Source organism: Heterocephalus glaber, unplaced genomic scaffold (genome assembly GCF_053883595.1).
Source record: "Heterocephalus glaber isolate CG9 unplaced genomic scaffold, H.glaber_assembly_v1.0 deba00001496, whole genome shotgun sequence".
Classification (NCBI taxonomy): Eukaryota; Metazoa; Chordata; class Mammalia; order Rodentia; family Bathyergidae; genus Heterocephalus; species Heterocephalus glaber.
In genome coordinates, this window is record NW_028258319.1 from 510,777 (window position 1) to 529,807 (window position 19,031).

Consider the following 19,031-nt stretch of genomic DNA (forward strand, 5'->3'; position numbering starts at 1 on the left):
GGGCTCCTCTTCACTTGTGCTAACTCTGCATGTGTCTCTTTTGCAGGCAGGGATTCTATACAGTCCCCCAAGTTGCTCACCCATAAGAGGACCTATAGTGATGAGGCCAGCCAGCTGCGTGCTGCCCCTACCCGGGCCCTTCTTGACCTCCAGGGCCACCTTGATGCTGGCCCCCGCTCTTCCCTCTGTGTCAATGGGAGCCACATTTACAATGAAGAGCCCCAAGCTCCTGCACGGCACCGCAGCTCCATTTCTGGCCCATTTCCACCCTCCAGCTCCCTTCACAGCGTCTCTTCCCGGCCCTCTGAGGAGGGGTCTCGATCTTCGGATGACTCTTGGGGCAGAGGCAGCCGGGGTGCTGGCAGCTCATCAGAAGTGGTGCCTGGACCGGAGGAGCTGAGCACTCAGGCCAAAGCGCAGGCCAGGGAGGAGCGGGCCCAGACCCCAGAGGGGAAGCCAGTCCAGGTTGCCACACCCATACTGGTCTCCTCTGAGGCTGTGGTGGAGAAGGAGGGAGCTCGGAAGGAGGAGCGTAAGCCCCGGATGGGTCTCTTCCACCATCATCACCAGGGCCTGAGTTGGAGCGAGTTGGGGCGTCGTGGCTCTATGGGGGAGAAGGGTGGTCCCACAGTAGGGGCCTCCCCCCAGCATTTGTCCAGTGGGGAGGACAAGGCCAAGAGTAGCTGGTTTGGCCTGAGAGAATCCAAGGAATCATCTCAGAAACCCAGGTATGTCCTTGGCAAAACCAGTCCATTCCTTGGGAGGATGCTGGGATGTTTGCTGCCTGGAGGCTGGGACTGGGAATAGGGAGCAGATATGGCCATTGGGCAGGCTGCTGGGGCTCTGGCTTTGCATGGTAAAGTGGGACTACCCTGTTTCCCTAAGCCAAGGCTCGTTCTGTGCACATGGAGACAGGTGAGTTGCAAGGGTGCCCTGAGGTCCTGTGGATGAGGTTGTCCTGGGCTTCTGCATGAACTTGCATACTCGGCCCCTGAGAAGAGAGGATAAAAGCAGGGCAGGGATGCTTTTGTGGATTCTTGGCTTCCTGACCTCTACCTCTGCCATCTGCCTTCAATGTAGGGAAGCGTTGGTGGGTAGGGAGGTAGGTCCTGGGGACTGTCCACCCTCTCTGAAGCTACACCCTCACCCTCAGCTTCCCTGCTGGCTCTGGGATCTCTTTAGGAGTCAAATGATTGATGCTCCAACCTTCTTCTAACTCCATTTACTTCCTAGCCCAAGATGCCATGGCAACTCCCTGAACAATGTAATCCCCATCCCTGGGGACTACTCAGGCTCTGGCCCTCTGTGTCTCCTGGTGTTGGGCACAGCATCACAGGGAGTGCTGATGATGGCTGACCTGTTTTGTATGTGCTGAGTCCCCCAGTTGGGTCCTGGGCAGAGCCCCTGACCTCCATCTTGACCCCTTTGCTGCCTCCTCATTCTGAGCCAGGGGAGGAAGCTGTGTTGTCTGGCAGAATCCAGGAGGGACTCCAAGGGTAGGTTATAGAAGCTTGTGTAACCCTTTCCAGCCTCAGACAGCACCATCTGTGGCAGCCTCAGCTGGTGAGTGGTGTGAGGCCAGTTGCTTCCATTCCCTCACCAAGTCCCTTGCTACCTGATGGATATGAGGACAGGTAGAAGGGAAGCCTAGCCCAGCGGTGGAGGGTCAGAAGGGTCAGCAGAGGGAGACCCTACCTCTTTACCCTACTAGAGGGGAGAGGAACCCTGTAGTCCCACTTTTCTTCTTTCCCTGTGGAATACTGACTGCTGAGAGAAGGGAGAGAAGTGCAGGTCTTTTCCAGGTGGGGCCCCCCCTTAGGGCCAGCTGATGCCCTTCTTAGGGCTCATAGGAAGGGAGTGTGGGGATAGATTAGTCATGGGGTGAGCCTGCCCTTTCCTTCCCTGCTTAGTATGGTAGCTCCTGTCCCTACTGTCCAGCCCCTACTACTAGTGCCTCAAAGACTTCTGGTTACCTACAGCCGAGGGGATGCTTGGAGAAGAGAAGGAGATAGACCTTTGCCAGGTACCCATGCTGACCCTGATGGCCCTGTGGCAGTCAGGTATTCGGGGTGGAGGAAGGTGGCAGATGACTTGGACAGGCATTTTTTGGAAGGAGCTGGGGCACCTGGGTAGAAGGGTACAGACCATGGGCTCAGAGGCAGTGTCTGTAGGTATCTCTGGGTCTCTCCACAGCAGGGCAGATACTGAGGTCATCTTTCTGTGAGGTTTGTAGGTGAGCACACAGGCTTCTGCTTAGACTCCTGCAGGCTGTGACTGAGTGATGGGTGGTCATTACACCTATCAACAGTCTGCAATTTCCTTCTCCTGTTCCTATGTCTCCTGTTGGCACTCTAATCCTCAGAGTTCAGAGGATTTGGGTGGCTGGTGGCTTCTGTCCTGGTCACACTCAGATCCAAGCCTTATCCTCAGCAGGCTGGAGGGGACCTTTGAGATCCCTGCACTCCCTGGGCCTATTGGTATGGGCAGCTGAAGTAGCTCTGGGGCTATGCATCCAGGGAGGGGTGAGAGCCTGCTCTTTGGGTGAAGTGCTGGCTTAGAAGCTCTAGCAGCAGAATTTTGGCCCTGTATCCCTTGCAGTGAGGGAAAGGCAGGCCTAGTAGAAAAAATTGGCCCTGACCTTGCTTAGGGCTTTTGAGGACAAATGAGAGGTGGGAGAGCTCATGCACCACACTGTAGCCTAGACTCAGAACTGGAGTAAACTAATGTAGCTGCAGGATCTCCAGCTGGGACAAGGGGAGCCTGTCCACTTGCCTGGGGGTTTGGGGTGTCTGCCCTGGGGCTCCCATTGCAGATTGCTGGTGTTCCTCTGTAGCAAGGGCAGTATCGCCCTCTAGTGCTCTCTTGTGGTATGATGCCCCACGGAGAGGCCCGAAGCAGAATGTGTTGCTATTGGAGAATGCAGTAGCTGGTAGCACAAGGCCTAGAAGATGGGTCTCCCTGTGCCTTCAGACATAGCTTGTCTGCTGGTTAGGGGCTGTTACACTAAGCCCCCATCTGTATATGGGGGAGGGCGATTTGGACAACCCTGCTTGGGCTATGAATTCATCCCTGCTCAGCAGCCCTCTTGTGAGCCACATGCATGGAGGGGTGGTACTAGCTGCTTAGTGTGCTTAAGGACAGGCAAGGCCGTGTGTGTTAAACCTGCCAATGCAGGAGTGGATTGTTTTGTGCCTACCCCATTCCCTTCCCCCACATTAACCATAGAACGGTGCACAGGGCGAGATCAAATGTGAATACAGTTTTTTAAAAAAAATTGGGGTTAAATCTAGTATGACAGAGAGGCAAGTGAATCATTGCTGTGGCCTTTAGCATCTCTCCATTTTCGGGGTTTCACCAGCCCTTTCTCCAGTGTGCTGAACAGTGGGTCCCAGTGGGCCAGGATGTGCTGTGGTACTGACAGAGTTCAGTTCTCAGGCTGTGTTCTGAGTGGTGTAAATGAGTAACTGTAATGTGTGCCCAGTCACTTAGAGTTCATGTGGCTCGGTCCCATTTGTGCTTGTTTTCCTGACATAATTACTATATTAACAGTGTTCTTCTTTGGAAGATAAATGATAATGGTTTCCCTACTTAGAGCTCACAAGGACCCTCTCTCACTGGTTTCTGGACACAGAGGAAATGGAAGCTGGGAGGCCATTGCTCAAGAAGGGATGGCTTAGGGCACTTTGGCCTGTTGAGGGACTGCCTGGTGGCATGTGCAGGTCAACTCGCCATCTCTGGGACTAAAGCATGGAACAAGGCCACAGAGCTCATCTGAGACCAGGGAAGTAGTGGCTATTAGTGAAACCTGCCCAGCCACTCAGAGGTGGCCCTTGGTGTGGACTATAAGGGGGGAGGTTGTCTGATTGAATAGGTGATTCACATGAACTGGCATATTCAACCAGTTGTCCTGAGATTCCTATAGGCCCTGAAGTTTTATTCTCCCAATTGAAGAGACATGGTCATTTGGGCTTCTGATTTCTGTCTCCAATATTTACCCCTAAAAAGAGAAAAGTCAGCAAATGTTATAACCTCACTGCTTGAAAGTGGGAGGATGTAGGTTCTAGGACACAGAGGTGTTTACTGTATCTCTGTTCCTGGAGCACAACCTACAGAGAGGACCACACACGGGACTGTGCCTCTGACCTGTGCCAGTTGGACTGGTAGTGAGGAGATGGTGTACAATGAAAACCTTATTGATGTGCTTTTCATGTGGAGCAGGAAGCGATGGGTGAAGGGGCCATGATACAGGGGCCCATGATACAGGAGAACAGGATGACAGGATGCGGTCATGCACTGCTAGCTCTGGGGCACCTCCTGGGCCCATCCTCCAGGGAGAGCCCTTTGCTGATTCCATACCAACGGGTTTGTGTGTGTCTCTGGGGAGCCACTGTGGGAGGGAGGCTGACACACGTAGCTTGAGCTCCCAGTCTACTTCTGGGGCTCCTCTCCCTGCAGTTGTGACTGCCCGCAGATTGCTGTGAGACCTCAGGGTGAGTGGGGGACCAGGCTAGGCTGTGGGGTTGTGGAGCTGGCCTTGCTGCTCTTTTTCATTGATGGGACTCTCTTCCTTTAGGGCCCCGGCTTCTCATCATGAAGGAGGCTGAGAGAGGTAGCTCAGAGTATCCCAGACCTGATCCTGGTGGCTAGAGCCCTGCTGCAGGGTTGGGGCTGGGGCTGGTATGGAAGCTTTGCTCAGGTGTGGGCTGAGGGTAGGGTCTTGACACACATGGTGTGGTACTTGCTTCTCACTCTTGGTTCCTGGGGCAGGCCTGTGTGCCTTGGCCCTTAGGCCTCCTAAAATGAAGAAGGGACATTTTTCTGGGGTTGAGTGTCTGGTCCAGTGTTTTTCCTCTGTCCAATAGAAGCTGGGTAATGCTGTGAGCCTAGGGTGCAGGGTGGGAGTGCATGGGAATTATACTTCCTCTTTCCATCACTATCAATGTGATAGGAATGAGACTGAAAATCTACCTGTGGATAGGGAGTTATTTTAGGAAAAAAATAGGGTCACAAGAATCTCAGGAAGCTGGATTTTTTGAGAAATCCATGGGTTTTGAACCTGGTGATGTCCTGCATATGAGGCTGACTTCACCCCTCCCTACACCTTTGCCTGTGGTTGAAATGGATGGACTCCTTCCTGTCACCTGCCAGTCCCTTGTGCAGGCCCTCCCTTTCTAGATCTTGAGTTCCTAGAACCTGGCAAACTCCAGACAGTTTGGCCTCTTTCCCCAGGTGAACTCCAACTAACTTTACTTGTGGGGTAGCTACTAAAGCCTGGCTTCTGCTTCAGGGCTCAGCATTGCATTTCCTGTGGAAGAAGCTGATTGAGTGAAGGAGAGGAATAGGGAGGAGTTTCCCTTGGGTATTTCTACCTGGGGAGGCAGAGGTCAAGGAATGGGATATTGGGAGCTTGGAGAGGGGGTGGGAGACTGGCCATGAGGAAGAGACTGTTCGATAGCAGGGAATGAGACTGAGGTCTGGGTGTGACAGGCTTAGCTTCAGGCCACTGTCATACTGCTGAAAACTGGAATGTTCAGCCCATTCTTCTCCTGCACTACTTCTCTAGCCCTCTTGTGTCCTTAAGAAGCAAAGGGTCTAGGTTCAGAGTATCCCTGAGATCTGTGGAGTCATTGTGGACAGGGCTCAGGTGCAGGTGTCCTCTTCCTGGGAGAACTGTCAGGGGTGCCTGAAGTTGGTCTTCAGTGTAGACTCACTGCTGTGGAATGGATTTCCTGAGAGGACTTGCCCTGTTCTTCCCCCAAGGGGAGCTGGGGATTTGGAGGAAGACCTTGAAGGTTGCTGATAACATGTAAAGTTGCTGTGGCTGCCACGTTCTCAGCCTTTGTCTCCCAAGGGTGGCCCATGAGGGAGGTGGGGGGCACCACCTGCCAGGCTATGTGGACGCTCAACCATAAGCACCCTCAACAGGTATCTTGTCTTCCTCAAAGAAATGATTGATGCCTTGTCATGCCTGATGACAGCCCTTTCTTACCTCTTTCATTCTGCAGAAATTCAGTAGGACCCAGTCTGTTTCAGGAGCCTGAATTCCACATGCCCTGATTAGTTTTCATAGTGTCAGCTTTGCTCAGCCAAACCTAGGCTTGTCGTTGCTCTGATCTCTTGCTCTTCTTCAAGCCAGCTGGTATTTTCTTTGCTTGTTCTCAGTCCTAAAAGGGATGTCAGGTGGTTTTGGATTGCATAATAAGCACAAATCCAATGTCAGATAGACTCATTTGGTTTAGGTTTGGATCCTGCCTGTAAAATGGGATTACTGCTGTGTGAAGTTAATGTGAGGATTAAATTAGCTCTGCTCAGGTTCTTCTTGGGTGGCACCTAATGTTATATGTTGGGGTCTACCCTTTGACCCCTGGCCCAAGTGCCTGTGCCCAGCCTGTGTGGTGTTGCAGGATCTCATCCTGAGTTGGGGTAGGAGGGGCAAGATAGCAGGTGGGACAGGGGTATAGTACTCAGTAGGGCAGTTAATGGTCTCAGCATTAACCAGGAGGCTCACGGTTTTGTCTCCCTCCACAGCCTGGACGTGTCTCCTCAGGTAGAATCTGACCCAGCCGCCGCTCCTCACCACCTCCCCTGCTCCCCCTGGGCTCTGGCCCAACCTACTCCTGTTCCCACTGCTGCTTCCATGCTAAGCACTAAGCTTTTTGCAGCCGCCTCCCCCGCTGCTGCCACTGCTGCTGCCGCTGCCACCACCACCACCACCACCACCACTACCACCATCACCACCCCCGAAGCCACCCAGTCTGGATTCTTGGGTGTCACCAACCCGTTCCTCACCTCCTTGCAGAGCAACCCCTTCTTTGAGGAGCTCGTAGCCAACATAACACTAAACTCTCCTTCACCTGCTCCCTTTCTCCCCAGTGCCTCGAAGGCCAGCCCCGCCCCCCTGGCCTCCCCTGGGAGAGTCTTGCCTGAGTGGGACGACACCTTCAACGTCTTTGCTGCCGACAGGCTGCATCCAGAGGCCAGGAACAAGATCCTGGTCCCAGCTGGAGTGGGGCCGGAGACGTCTGGGCTGCAAGACTCAGGCCCAGGGGCAATGGCAGTGAAGGCAACTGAGCCCCAAGGAGACCCTGGGGGAGGAAGCGGTGGGAGCAGCATGTGGTCAGAGTCCAGGACTCCTCTGGACTTGGGACTGGACCAGCAGACCATGAGTGCATCTGACCCAGGGCCCCTTGGGTCGGCAGGGACTGCCCTGCCCCCCCAGCTGCACTTGCAAGCCTCAGCCTCAGCACCAGACAGGGAGCCACTGGCCCCTGAGGGTGGAACCGGGCAGAGTCCAGCAGATAGTGGAAAGTCTCTGTTCAGCTCCCCAGAAGTGATCAGTGCGTGGGAGCAGCTACCTGGTTTGGATGACTCCCCTGAGGGCCAGGACGTGGAGGCCCCCCAGAGAAAAAGCCAGCTTTTCCATGAGCTCAGTACCGCTGATGATTCCTGGCCCTGGGATGTGGTCACCATTTCTCCTGCAGCTGAGATGGCCTCACCAGTCCTGCAGGGAGAGTCTGATGAGCTGCCTGTTCCCCAGGTGCTGCTGGAATCACCTGAAACTGTGGATCCCACACGGAGCAAGGGCCTTTCCTCAGTGGAGCTGAAGGCAGAGCTTAAACATGAGTGGGGGTCAGACAAGGGGCTGCAGCCCAGCACACCACCTCCCAAGCCACCACGCCTCTTCATGCCCTCGAACTCTCAGGTGGAGGAAGAAGAAGACACAGCTGCAGGGAGGCTGAGTAACCAGGGATCAGGGTCAGAAGAAGACGCCACCCCAAGTGCTCTGTTTGTTAGTCCTCAGAAAGCCAAGGAAGAGAGTGAAAAACCTGAGTCGGAGGAGTCCGATAGCAGATCTTCTGGGACTTTGCTGGATGAGCCAGGCCTAGAGGAGCAGGTAGACAATGCCAGCCCCACTGGGTCCAGGGCCTGCCTGACTGTGTCCACCAGCTTCCCTGAGGGGCCTCTGCTCATACCCTGTTATTCAGCAAGTTCAGCTCTTCCAAGTCAGCAGACCTGGGGGGCTCCAGAGAGAGAAGGTCTGGAGGACCAGAGCCAGGAGCCAGGAGAAGAGGCCCTTGCTCCTCTATCAAATACCCCTCAGCAGGCTGATCTGTGGGCCTTGGAGGAGGATGCCTTGAGCCCCTTCTTGTCTAGGGGGAACCAAGATCCACCTAGCCTTCCATCCACATCCCCACCAGGGTCCAGAGATCCTTCCATCCACTCTGGTCCAGAAGAGCCACCCATGCCCCCAGAGCCTACCTTTCCACCACCCCCTCTCCTGCCCTGGGCCAGCCACCACCATGGAGACCCTGGCCCTCCGTGCTCTCCCCTTTATGGAGCCTGGCCTCTGACCTCTTCCTCCCCACCTCCGGGGGAGCCAGACTCACCCCCCGGCTCCTTTGAGCCCTCCCCTGGTGAAGGCTCCCCTGTCTCACTCGGGGAAGACCACGCTGCAGCCACCCCAGCCTCCTTGCTTGTGCTTCTGCCCTTGGAGACACGACCAGCTGAAGAGCCACAGCCCAGTGCCAGGTGAGCTTCCACCCTGAGAACCTTTTCCAGGAGGAAGGAGGAGGAGGGGGACAGCAGCATGATGGGCAGAGATGTTCTCATTCCAGCCTCATCCTTACCAAGGGCAGGTGAGGGCCTCCTTCACCCTGAGGAAATGGTGGAGGCTGTGAAGCCATGAGCATTCTGTGGCGGTACCACCTCTGAAGCTGCCTCTGTCATGAGACCTTAGCAGGGTGGCTTATAAGCCAGGAGCTTGGGGAACAACACTGAAAAGGAGCAGGGGTGAGGAACAAAATGGAGGAGAGCTGATGTGCACTGGCAGAGGAGGGGAGTGAGTGCTGTGCCCACAGGGCAGGGAGTTTCCCTAGAGTCTCTGGGGAGTAGGCTGGCAGTGGAGCCCAGAGCAGGTTCCTGTCCAGCAGGCTGGGGAGCAGAGAGCCAGAGGGACCAGGGCTTAGGAAACATGCTGGAAGCACGTTCAAAGGACGGAAAGAAAAGCAAAATGCTTTTCTCATATGTAACCCTCAGTAAAAAGGCTTTCCAGAGACAGTGGGTGCTTCACTGGCTGCCCTCTCATTGGTTTGGGGTCTTTCAGGAGCAGGTGCCTATGTGACTGGTCACAGTGGCACTGGGCTATGGGAAGAATGATGAGGCCAAGACCAGATGGCTGGTGAGAGGAGATGAGAGTAGAGGTTTGGAGTCTTGGGAGTGGTGGGTGTGACTCAGCTGGGGCAGCAGAATCCAGAGGGACATTCATGCTCTGGGAGGCCTGAGTGGAGAAGGGGTGAGCAGGGTGCGCGGTTTGTGACGCAGATCAGGCTGCAGCACAGGCCTTCTGTGAGACCCCAGCTTGCTTAGGCACTTGCTGGTTCAGTTACCGGAGCTCACTGAGCATCTGTGCCAGTCCAGTGGGGAAGGCCAAGGTCTTGGGAAGGAGGAGCCTTGGGGAACAGGGCTGATACTTGAGAAATAGCAGGGGTGAGTTTGGGGATCTCCGCCCTTCTTCCCCAAGGGCAGGTAGGTGCTGTGTTCCCCCAAAGTGAGGGGAATTGAGGGAGGGTGAGCGGCTTCCTTGTTCCTTGATGACAGCATCCTCAGCTTGCCCTACTGGCTTCCAGCACAATTTCTAATTATATTCAACACTTTTTGGAAGTTGTTGTTTCCAGAGTTGGCTTTATGTCTTTTTAGTGTATACCCTATATCATGAAGTGGTTGAGCCAAATACAACTCTGTCTCAGATAAGAGCTACAGGGCCCAGGGTCCTTCAGATGTAGGGGTAGTCAAACTGTGGACCTGGGCCTCCTGGCTGCTCATTGAGGGAGCTTCAGCACTGTGCTGGTTGGTCATCCTTTCTTCAGTGAGGTGCTTCTCTGAGTCAGGGTGAGCAGAGGCCTCTGCCTTCCCCCCTGAACTGACACGGAGCAGATGCTCTGTGAACTCCAGTAACTGACCCAGCAAGTGCCTGAGCAGGCTGGGCTCACAGAGACCTGGGCTAGAGCCTGACCTGCTTCCCAAACCCTGTCCTGTGCTTGTCAACTGCCCCTCTGCCTTCAGTGGAGTTCAGGGCCCAGGATTAAGTATTTTGCTTCCTATTCCTGAGTGGCTTAAACCTGCTGTAGAATGAGTATAAATTTATAAGAGGTACCCCTAGGGCAAGTTAGCTGATTTGAGAGCCTGATGCTTATTATAGGTTATTTATCATATCATAGGTGTAGAGTACTGGGGATCTCAGGATTCCCAGTCTGGGGAATCAAGAAGGTTGTGTTGCACAGCTTTGAAACAGGAGTAGAAACTAGGCCATTGGGAGAAAAGGGCCTGCTCCAGGCAGAGAATAGCTTTTATAAGTGCCTAAAGTTAAGAAACAGCGCTGCTTCCTATGGCTGGGGGAGTAATAGGCCATGAGGAAAGGGTAGGCCCAGGATGTGTTAGATTGGGTTTTCTACTTCCATCAAAGGTACTAAAGGTTTTTTAAGCATTGATTTTTTTTTTTGAGACAGTCTTGCTATGTAGTTCAGGCTAGCGTTGAAGTCACTATGTAGCCCAGGCTGGCCTCAAATCCTTAGCAATCCTCCTGCCTCAGCCTCCCAAGTGCTGGGATCACAAGTGTGTGTCACCATGTCTGGCCTGAGGTAAAATCTTAATGCTGCAGCACAGTGGGTGTGTGACTGGAGGTGGGCAGGACTGTGATGGATGGTGGAGTTGAATAGAGGCTGTGGCTGAAGTCAGGTGTAGCTAGCACTGGCTTGGAGAAGAGGGAGTGTTCTGAGAGAGGGTAGGAAGGTAGCAGGGCCTAATTGATTGTTAAGGCTGAGGCTGAAGGAGTCAAGGACCCTGGGAAGTTCTGTGCTAGAAGCACAGAGGAAAAGGCAGGTATGAGGGAATCCCACATGGGGAGCAAGTGAGCCAGCCTGCAGTGACTGCACAGAGCTAGAGCCTGGGGGAAGGCCTGGGCTGGTGGCTGTGCAAAGAGGAGGGGAGAGAAGCTGAGGGTGTTAGCACTTAGGACCAAGAGGAGGCTGTCAGAGGCCAGAACACCAGGTGGAGAAGGAGAGCATTCCAAAGGAGGGAAAGGGTTGAGTGTGGACTCCACAGAGAGGTCAAGGAGGTGAGAACTGAGTCAGAATTTCAGCAAGTTCACATGTGGTGGGCTGGTGGAGCCAGGGTCCTGTTCTAAAGGAGGATGAGTGAGGGTGAGGGTTTAGTGCAAATACAGGGTCAAGGGGAATTTAGGCAGGCACAGGCCTGCTTAAATATCCATGGGAAGCAACAAGTAGTGACAGGTGGGTGACTAGGGATTGAACTCGGGACCTTGTGCTTTCAAGGCAGGTGGTGGCACCACTGAGCTAAATCCCGGGCCCTAGGACTTTCCTGATTTTAGCACTGTCTTGGGAATTCCTGTAGTCCTAGGGAAATGGGAGTGGGTAGTGTTGGTTGGTTATCCCTCCAGAAATATAGTTTAATTAGAAAAAGTATAGAAGAGGCAAGAGAGAAGATGACTGGAGGGGGGCCATCCCTGGCAGACTGGGTCCAGGTACAGAAGTGTGTAGGGTGGTCTCTGCTGTATCTGTCAGAGGCCAGCTCCTCAGGTCCAAGAGAGAGTGAAGTGAGGAAGTACATGGTGAGAGAAGGATTGAGGCATGCATGGTGCAGCTGTCCAGCAGACCTGGAAGCTCCATAGAGAAGGCAGCTCCAAATTTATACCATCCTCCTCTCCTCATAATCCATCTCCTTCTATCTTTGCAGTCCCCACCCTGTGAAGCCCCTCAGTGCAACCCCTGTCGAAGGCAGCCCAGACAGGAAGCAACCCCGCTCCAGTCTGAGCACGGCCCTGAGCAGTGGGCTGGAGAAGCTCAAGACAGTCACATCTGGCAGCATTCAGCCTGTGGCCCCGGCACCCCAGCTTGGCCAGACTGTGGATACCAAGAAGCTGAAGGTGAGGTCCAGTAGAGTGCTAGGGGCATCTGACAGAAAGGCTAGGAGTTGTGGAGCAGGGAGCAGGCCGGTATCCCCCATGCCAGGCCTGAGGCCAGTTAGACTGTCTGTGACATCAGAGACAGGTAGCTCCAGGCCCTGTGGTGGGAGAACTGGGGCGCTGGTGGGCAGGTGAGTACCAGGTCTGGCCATCCCACTCACTCCCATTCCATCTGGCCCCAGGACTCTGCTGTGCCAGACCAGTCGGCCAAGTACTACCACTTGACACACGACGAGCTCATCGGTCTGCTCCTGCAACGAGAACGTGAGCTGAGCCAGCGGGATGAGCATGTGCAGGAGCTAGAGAGCTACATTGACCGGCTGCTAGTTCGGATCATGGAGACCTCACCCACACTGCTGCAGATCCCTCCTGGTCCCCCCAAGTAGCCACCCCACCCCACCCCCACCCCCACCCCTGAAGGGTTGGTGAGGACCTGCTGCCCAGACAAGGCTTGTGGGCCTGCCTGCCTGCCTGTCCTCCTTCCCACTGAACACACTCCCCTGGGCAGGGTACAGTCTGTCCTGTGGTCACTCCCTGCCACCCTGCTCTTGCCTCTCTGAAGGGGGCCCTGGGACTCCCACTGGAGGCATCAAGTTCCACGTACAACTTGTGTGTCTGTGGGGACCCTAGGTCTTTCCCACCTGCCTCTCTTCCTACCCCTTAGCTTTGAGGACTCTTGGGGAATTGGAACAAGGAAATTAGTCCTCAAGACCGGCAGGAGTGGGCTGCAGTTTGGTGTGTCTGAGAAAAGCTATTGTGAGCACAGATTTATTACTCCCCAAGGATGGTCTGCCATTCCTTCCCATGGCAGTCCCTCATCCTCTTCATTTCCCTCCAGGATCTGGAGGGGATCTAGTATTACTGGGACTGGGACAGGGACCAATCTGACCATTTGCCCAAGTTGTGGGCAATCCAGGTGCCTACTCTTCAGTCCTGTGTCCTTCCCCTGAGAGCAGGGGCCTGTGTGGTCCAGTCTAGTCTTCGCCATGTCTGGAGTCTGTTTCTGCCTTGAGCTGTTGCAGAGCGAAGTGCAGCATGGAAGGAGGTGGTGATGTGTGTTGTCCAGGCTGCTCCCTGACCCTCTTTGGACCTTCCCACTGGGTGTCACTGTTGAGTGTGAAGGTAGGGCTGGGTCAGGAGAGAGCTCCTCCTTGCTCTTCTGGTTCCCACTCATCTCTGATGTATGGGCCCCACCATGTCAGAGCTTTAGGCTGCTTATGTTTTGGGGATCAAGCTGCCGTGTCTGTTCTTATTTCCTGTCCAGATGCCAAAACTCTGTGGTCCTGCAGGGTTTGAACTTTTGGAAACCAATTAAAATGTGCCTTTTGTGGGTGGGGTCAAGAGCCTCTGGATGTAGATCTCTCCTTTGCTGTGGCATCCCCCTTCCTCCTGTTTGAGCACACCAGGTGTCCCTGTCAGGGTCCTGGGAAGGGAATGGGGGTCGAAAAGTCCTGCTGTGTGTTCTTCCCCTTCTGAGAGTATCTCGGCTAAAGGTCTGGCCAAGTTGCTGCTACTAATCTTCCTGCTGTCTTCCCCTTTTCTTCAACCCCATTTGGAGGATTCTAGGATAAAAACCTCTGGTGAACTATAGGTCTGGGGCCACCCTGCTCACTAGCCTGGCCTCAGGACTCAGCCATACTGGAGCAGTTGGCTGTTCTGGAAATGGGAGGCCTCACTATGCCTTAGGAGACACCTGTACTCCTTTGCTGCTCTCCCACCCATCCACTAACCTGCTGTCCCAGCCTGTTCCATCTGCCTTGCCTGGTTTGGCTACAGTGCACTTTGAAATGAAGTATCTGTCCTTTGGCCTAGTCCCTGGTTTGCTTGTGGAAAACATGGCAGGTTTCCCCACAACATCTGCAGGGATCCTTTGGTAGCTTGGGCACCCTGCATTAGCAAAAGATGGGGAGTGAAAGCATGTCAAAGGAGGATACTTTTAGCCTAGTGAAGGGGAAGAGCTCCTCTGAGGCTGTCTTCTGTGGGCTTGCCATTAGGCCTTGGGATGCATTCTGTGGGTGATGGCAGTCCTCTGTCAGGATGGAGCAGAGGGGTCCTATACCCGGGGGAAAGCCTCTGCAGAGTTGCCTACCTTAGAGTCCACTCACCAGAGCTGAGAAATGTATCCATAGGTGCCCAGATCTTCAGTCACATTTTTGAAGGGTCATTGAAGATGAGAGAGATGACTTTTCTGAGGGAGGGGCCATTCCCCTACTAGGTACTCTGGGCTCTTTGGTCCTAGTCCCAGCCCTGGGTAGGTGTATCTTCAGAAGAGGTTTGGAATTGAATGCAGCCAAGGGTTGTTGTTTGATGTTTCTGCTCCTAACCACAAGCTACAGGTAGGGTGGGCAGGTAGCAGGCACCATTCTGCTTTGCTGTTTGTCTCCCTAGGTGTACCTCCTGTTTATAAAGAGCTTGTTGTTCATGTTTTGAGCACTTTATGAAGAATAAAAAGTCCACATACTCCAGGTGGTCTTTTGCTTTCCTGTTTTAAAATGAGTGGTTGAAAGAGGCTGCCTGTGGGGTTCCTAGATGACACTTCCCTAGTGTCATCTAGATGCTGCTGCCCTAGTGTCACAAGCAGCAGCACAGCGATGCACAGTGGCCTGGACTTGGTGTTTTTCCACTCCCAGGGTGGCTGTGTTTATTGGGCACCTATTATTGGCATTTTTATTGGGTGCTATGGGGGAATACAGAGGGCAAAGACTTGAGTCTTTAAAAAAAAACAAACACTTGAGGGCGAGGGATTTAGCTCAGTGGTGCCTTCGCCTGCCTCACAAGCACAAGGTCCTGAGTTTGATCCCTGGTACCAAAAAAACCAAACCAAAACAAAAAACAAACCTTGATTCTTGTTCTCAAGCTAATAGTCTAGTAAGGGGAGAGAACATACAAATCAAACATACAAACTGTTTTTCATGGCTAGCTAGAATCCCTCCAGCTTTAGGAAAATTCTATTTTTGAGGGCTCAGCCATTAGTGAGTGGATGAGGAACTTGGACTGCTACTCATGCAGTGTCCAGAAAGAGATGGGCAGGTGCAGGCCAACCCTGCACCTCACCATTAGGCAAAGGAGACCGAAAGGGGTTCCCTAGAGTTGAGACCAAATAATTCTGTCTTCATAGATGAAACAGGCAGCACCCCCTCCTCCGCCCCAGTCTGGCCCATTGCCCGGTGGGGATTTTTCAGCAGCCCAATTCTGCAGGAGCAAGTACTATCTGCTGGCCTTGATTTACATCCTGCAGTACTCCAGCATTTAAAGTGCTTGTAGCTGGTACTGGACAAAAACACTACTAAACCCTATTCCCTACCCTCCAGGAATTAGGCCTGGGAGGGATCTTCCTTGATGGCCAAAGGAGTGAAGGCTGTCAGGGCTCTTTAGCTCCGGATGTTTAACTCCAGCACATTTAGCTGTCTCTAATAGGAGTCCTATGCCTGACCCTGAAGTCTTAAGTGAATCAAAAAGTCACAGCCCCAGCCCTGTGGTGCCTACAGTAGTAAAGACAAGTATTTAAACCTGTAAAGTTACAAGTCCAAGTGCTGCAAAAGACAAGTGTCAGGGGCTATAGATGATCCTGTGGTGGATTTTGTGGAAGAGAAATGTTAGGAAAAGCAGTATTTAGGCGGAGGCCAGAATGAGCCAGCATTAGGAGAAAAGTTCTCAGCAGGCTATTCAAGTGGGTCGGGCAGTGCAAGTCCTGGGCGTGAGGGCAGGCTGGCAACTGAGAAGAAACTGCAGGAAAATTTCTCAGAACAACTTGTGAAAGCCTTCCAAATTAACCCTGCTCTGCCTGGGGTCCTTGTCCGTCTGGCCCAGGTCGTGGACTGCTGCTCCAGGCACGCTTTGGCAGTACCCTAAACTTTTGGGGGCGGAGGAGCAGCGAGCGGCCACCCCATGGCCTCCTGCCCGGACCTTAGGACCAGGCATAACCACTATTCCCGGCCTGCAGATCGTGCAACACAGGCGGCGGGAACCAAGATCGGGTCTGTGTGTGTGCAACTCTGCAGTCTGGGGCTGTCGGGTGCCAAGACGAGAAAAACCACATTTCCCACAAACCCTCGCGTGCCCTGCTCGCTGCGGTTGCTCCTGGCCAATCGGGAGAGGCAGCTGTGGCGGGGGCCGAGGAGGGACATTTTAAAAGGGCCGGGGATTGCGGGCTTCAGTGGCCATGGCGGATACAGCGACTACAGCATCGGCGGCGGCGGCTAGTGCTGCTAACACTGCGACCGATACGCCTCCTTTTCAGCTGGGCAAACCACGCTTCCAGCAGGTGAGGATTGAGCTGGGGTTTGCGGGCTCACGGGTGGCAGAGGGAGGGCAACCAAACTCTCTTTCAAAGTCCCCGTCAGCCCTAGGGTTCCCTACCCGCGGCCACCGGAGCCTGCAGCTAGTGCAGCGGAGACATCGGCCACAACCACCTTTTCCCATTGGTCAGTGGGGCGGGCGAGGATTCCCACCTTGGCTCCCTATTGGCGAATGACGCTGTCACTTCCTGGCTGCCCAAGCCGCTAGCCGTTCCGCCCGAGCCGCTCTGTGATTGGCTGCTGCTGGCCGAGGCCCGGGTTCGGCCACCTGGGTCCGAGCAGCTTTTGCAGGGTCTCTGGCTTGTGTAGCGGTTCTCTCTGGGCACAAAGTTCGAGTACGGCCCTTTTTGAGAAGTTGGGGTGCCCAGGATGCCTTCTAACTTTTCCCCGAGCAGGACTGACATTCCTCCAGAGCTGCTGGCTGAGCCACTGGGCAGCGTTTGCACCCTGCGGTCGCGCTCCCATTCCTCGACCCCAAGCGGGGTCCATGATGCGCCGCAGGGTGGGACCGTGTACTACCGGGTGCGGCGGCGGGGCATCCCCTTCCTCCGGCTGAGAATTCGCTGATGCAGCGAAGCCCAGCCGGCAGGTACCTTGCAGGAATGGAGCTAGGACTTGTGGGGAGAGGGGGGTGAGGGGTGTAGAGGAAGCGCTGTGTCATCCCCTGGGGTCGCCGCCCCTGAGCCCGCCGGGCCTCGGCCCCTCTCTGGCTGCGTTTTCCTTGGAGGGTCTCCCGCACCTGGGCCTGGCGCCGCGGAGCACGCTGCTCTTCTGGTCATGGGGACTGCAGTCCTTTCCCTCCCTGACCCCATCCAGCGAGTCACTAACTTGGCCCTGGGCCGTGGAGCGAGGGATCAAAACCGCAGCCCGGACGTTGAGGCCCATCCTGGGAGCCACAGCCAGAGAAGGGCAGTTCCCACGCCGCGCGGACTCGGGACGCGCTGCTTCAGCACAGAGGAAACGCACTTTATTAGGAAAAGGGCAAAGAGACTTGGTTAAAGTGAACTGAGGCTTGCCGGGGGTAGGTAACAGCGGAAGCACCAGAAAGAACTTTGCGGAAAGAAAGGAAATGGTACAAAGGTCGGTGCGGTGGCTTTTTTTTAACCCCCTGATGGTGGGAGGAGGACTAGATACAACCGGAGGTTCTCTGATCATTACAGAGCTTCTAAGTCTTCTGAGAAAAAGTCCTCAGGGGTTTTAAAAGAGACTTGATTCCTTTTAAAAACAGATCATTTCGGACCGGGGATTTAGCTCAGTGCTTCCGCCGCCTGCTTTGCAAGCGCAAGGTCCCGAGTTCGATTTCCCGGTACAAACAACAACAAACCCCCCCCCCCAAAACAGATCATCTCCGCATGCCAAGTATGTGAGGGGAGACTGACATTTTCCTCTGGCGTAAGATGCCACCTATGGTGAGACTATCCAGAGTGCTCCTGCCTGGTCTTGAGTGACCCTTCATTCCCTGCCCCTGTGTCCCAGTGTCCGTCCCCCCCCCCCCCCCAAGCTGCTGTTCATCCTGCAGTCAGGCTGGTATCCTCTGGGAAACATTTGCTCCCTTCAATGGTGCTTTTAGACCCTGGTCTGATCTGATCACATTGATGATTCCCTCCTAATGCCTCTTTGGCCACCCCCAGTGGGAACCTTATAGCCTAGCTTTTTCCTGCAGTCTTCTCTGTGGTCCTCTAACTTGATGGTTACATGATCTCAAACCCCAGTGTAGGCCTTTTGAGAGAAGGGCTGATCTTGTCCTTTCTTGCCCCTTTCTTACCTTGAGATGGATTTAGATGTGCAATAACATGTGGAGTAAAGACTTTTGGTTTTTACTTTTTTCCCCTGGTGCCTGTTATCTGCGTGTGGCATTTGAGACAGGCAATCACCCAATAGACATTTATTGAGCCTCTTAGTAGCTTTAAGGGCAGGGCCTTTGCTGTGATCACTGCTGGAGCCATAAATGCGCTTTTGAGGCTAGTGGGTTCCTGCAGCCATCACTGGTACCTTGATTTGGAAGTAAAGCATTGTGTGTCTTATTGAAGTCCTCTTGGCCAACATAGTGGCATGCATGAGGTATAGTGCATGAGCTGGTGTGATTTAACCATGTTGAGAAAATTCTCTCTTCTTCAAACCTGCTCCTCTCACATTGCGCCCTGTCTCTGCAAGCAGCTCAGCACCTATACTCTAGTCATAAACCTGGGATTAGCTTGTGTACTTCCCTTGCTGTCTCCACCTCTAAATACAACCAGAGATCATGATCTCACCTCTCAAACCAGTTCTCACATACACCCATTTCCAGGGCTGGACTCCTAAACCAGCCCCAGGCCCCTACCCCACCACTTCCTAGACCACTGTGGAAGACTGGACAGGTCTGTCTGCTTTTACTCTGGCCCTCTTCCAATCCCTCCCTCTTCTGTATGGTAGTGTCACAACAGTGCAAGTCTGATCAGGTGCCTCCCCACCTTCTCACACATACACACACACACACACACACACACACACACACTTAAAATACCCAGCACTGGCTTTCTTTGGCTCTTAGAGAAAGACCTCCCCTCTGAAGGGGTCCAAAGGTCTGTATGGCCCACCCTGTTGAGCTCTTCCCTTCTACCCACCCACCCACCCCAAAATCACCTTCCCCCAGCACTAGCTGCTTTTCAGCCTTTGGACGTGCTGTGTCAAGACCCCCCTTCCCAAATCCTTGGACTATCTGCTGGAATATCACCTTTCCTCTGCCCTCAACTTTTATCCCACTCTTCTTCATT

The 19,031-nt window shown here is 54.0% G+C and overlaps 2 protein-coding genes and 1 long non-coding RNA gene across 7 annotated transcripts in view; 2 read left to right on the forward strand and 1 right to left on the reverse strand.

The window, feature by feature from the left end:
* Window positions 1–14,445, forward strand: part of Rab11fip5 (RAB11 family interacting protein 5) — a 37,465-nt gene extending 23,020 nt beyond the window's left edge. Inside the window, exons 3-6 of one of the 3 annotated variants that reach the window (XM_004849864.3) lie at window positions 47–728; window positions 6,529–8,529; window positions 11,752–11,941; window positions 12,163–14,445. In XM_004849864.3, the coding sequence (XP_004849921.2) occupies window positions 47–728; window positions 6,529–8,529; window positions 11,752–11,941; window positions 12,163–12,366 (3,077 nt within the window). In that variant the 3' untranslated portion in view covers window positions 12,367–14,445. The remainder of the gene's footprint in view (window positions 1–46; window positions 729–6,528; window positions 8,530–11,751; window positions 11,942–12,162) is intronic. The other 2 variants (XM_004849865.3, XM_004849866.3) reach the window with 2 other exon arrangements.
* LOC147825756 (uncharacterized) lies at window positions 728–7,079 on the reverse strand. 3 transcript variants are annotated; one of them, XR_015440204.1, is made up of 3 exons: window positions 6,924–7,079; window positions 5,990–6,164; window positions 728–991 (listed from the first exon to the last, which is right to left on the reverse strand). It is a non-coding gene; the product is annotated as an uncharacterized LOC147825756 (long non-coding RNA). The 3 variants fall into 3 exon arrangements; XR_015440203.1 differs by lacking the exon at window positions 728–991 and adding an exon at window positions 3,155–3,997; XR_015440202.1 differs by lacking the exon at window positions 728–991 and having other exon boundaries at window positions 3,155–6,164.
* A 180-nt stretch (window positions 14,446–14,625) lies between the features above and the next one.
* LOC147825757 (sideroflexin-5-like) overlaps window positions 14,626–19,031 on the forward strand; it is a 30,630-nt gene continuing 26,224 nt past the window's right edge. Inside the window, exon 1 of the mRNA XM_087184364.1 lies at window positions 14,626–16,244. Within this exon, the coding sequence (XP_087040490.1) occupies window positions 16,143–16,244 (102 nt within the window). The 5' untranslated portion in view covers window positions 14,626–16,142. The remainder of the gene's footprint in view (window positions 16,245–19,031) is intronic.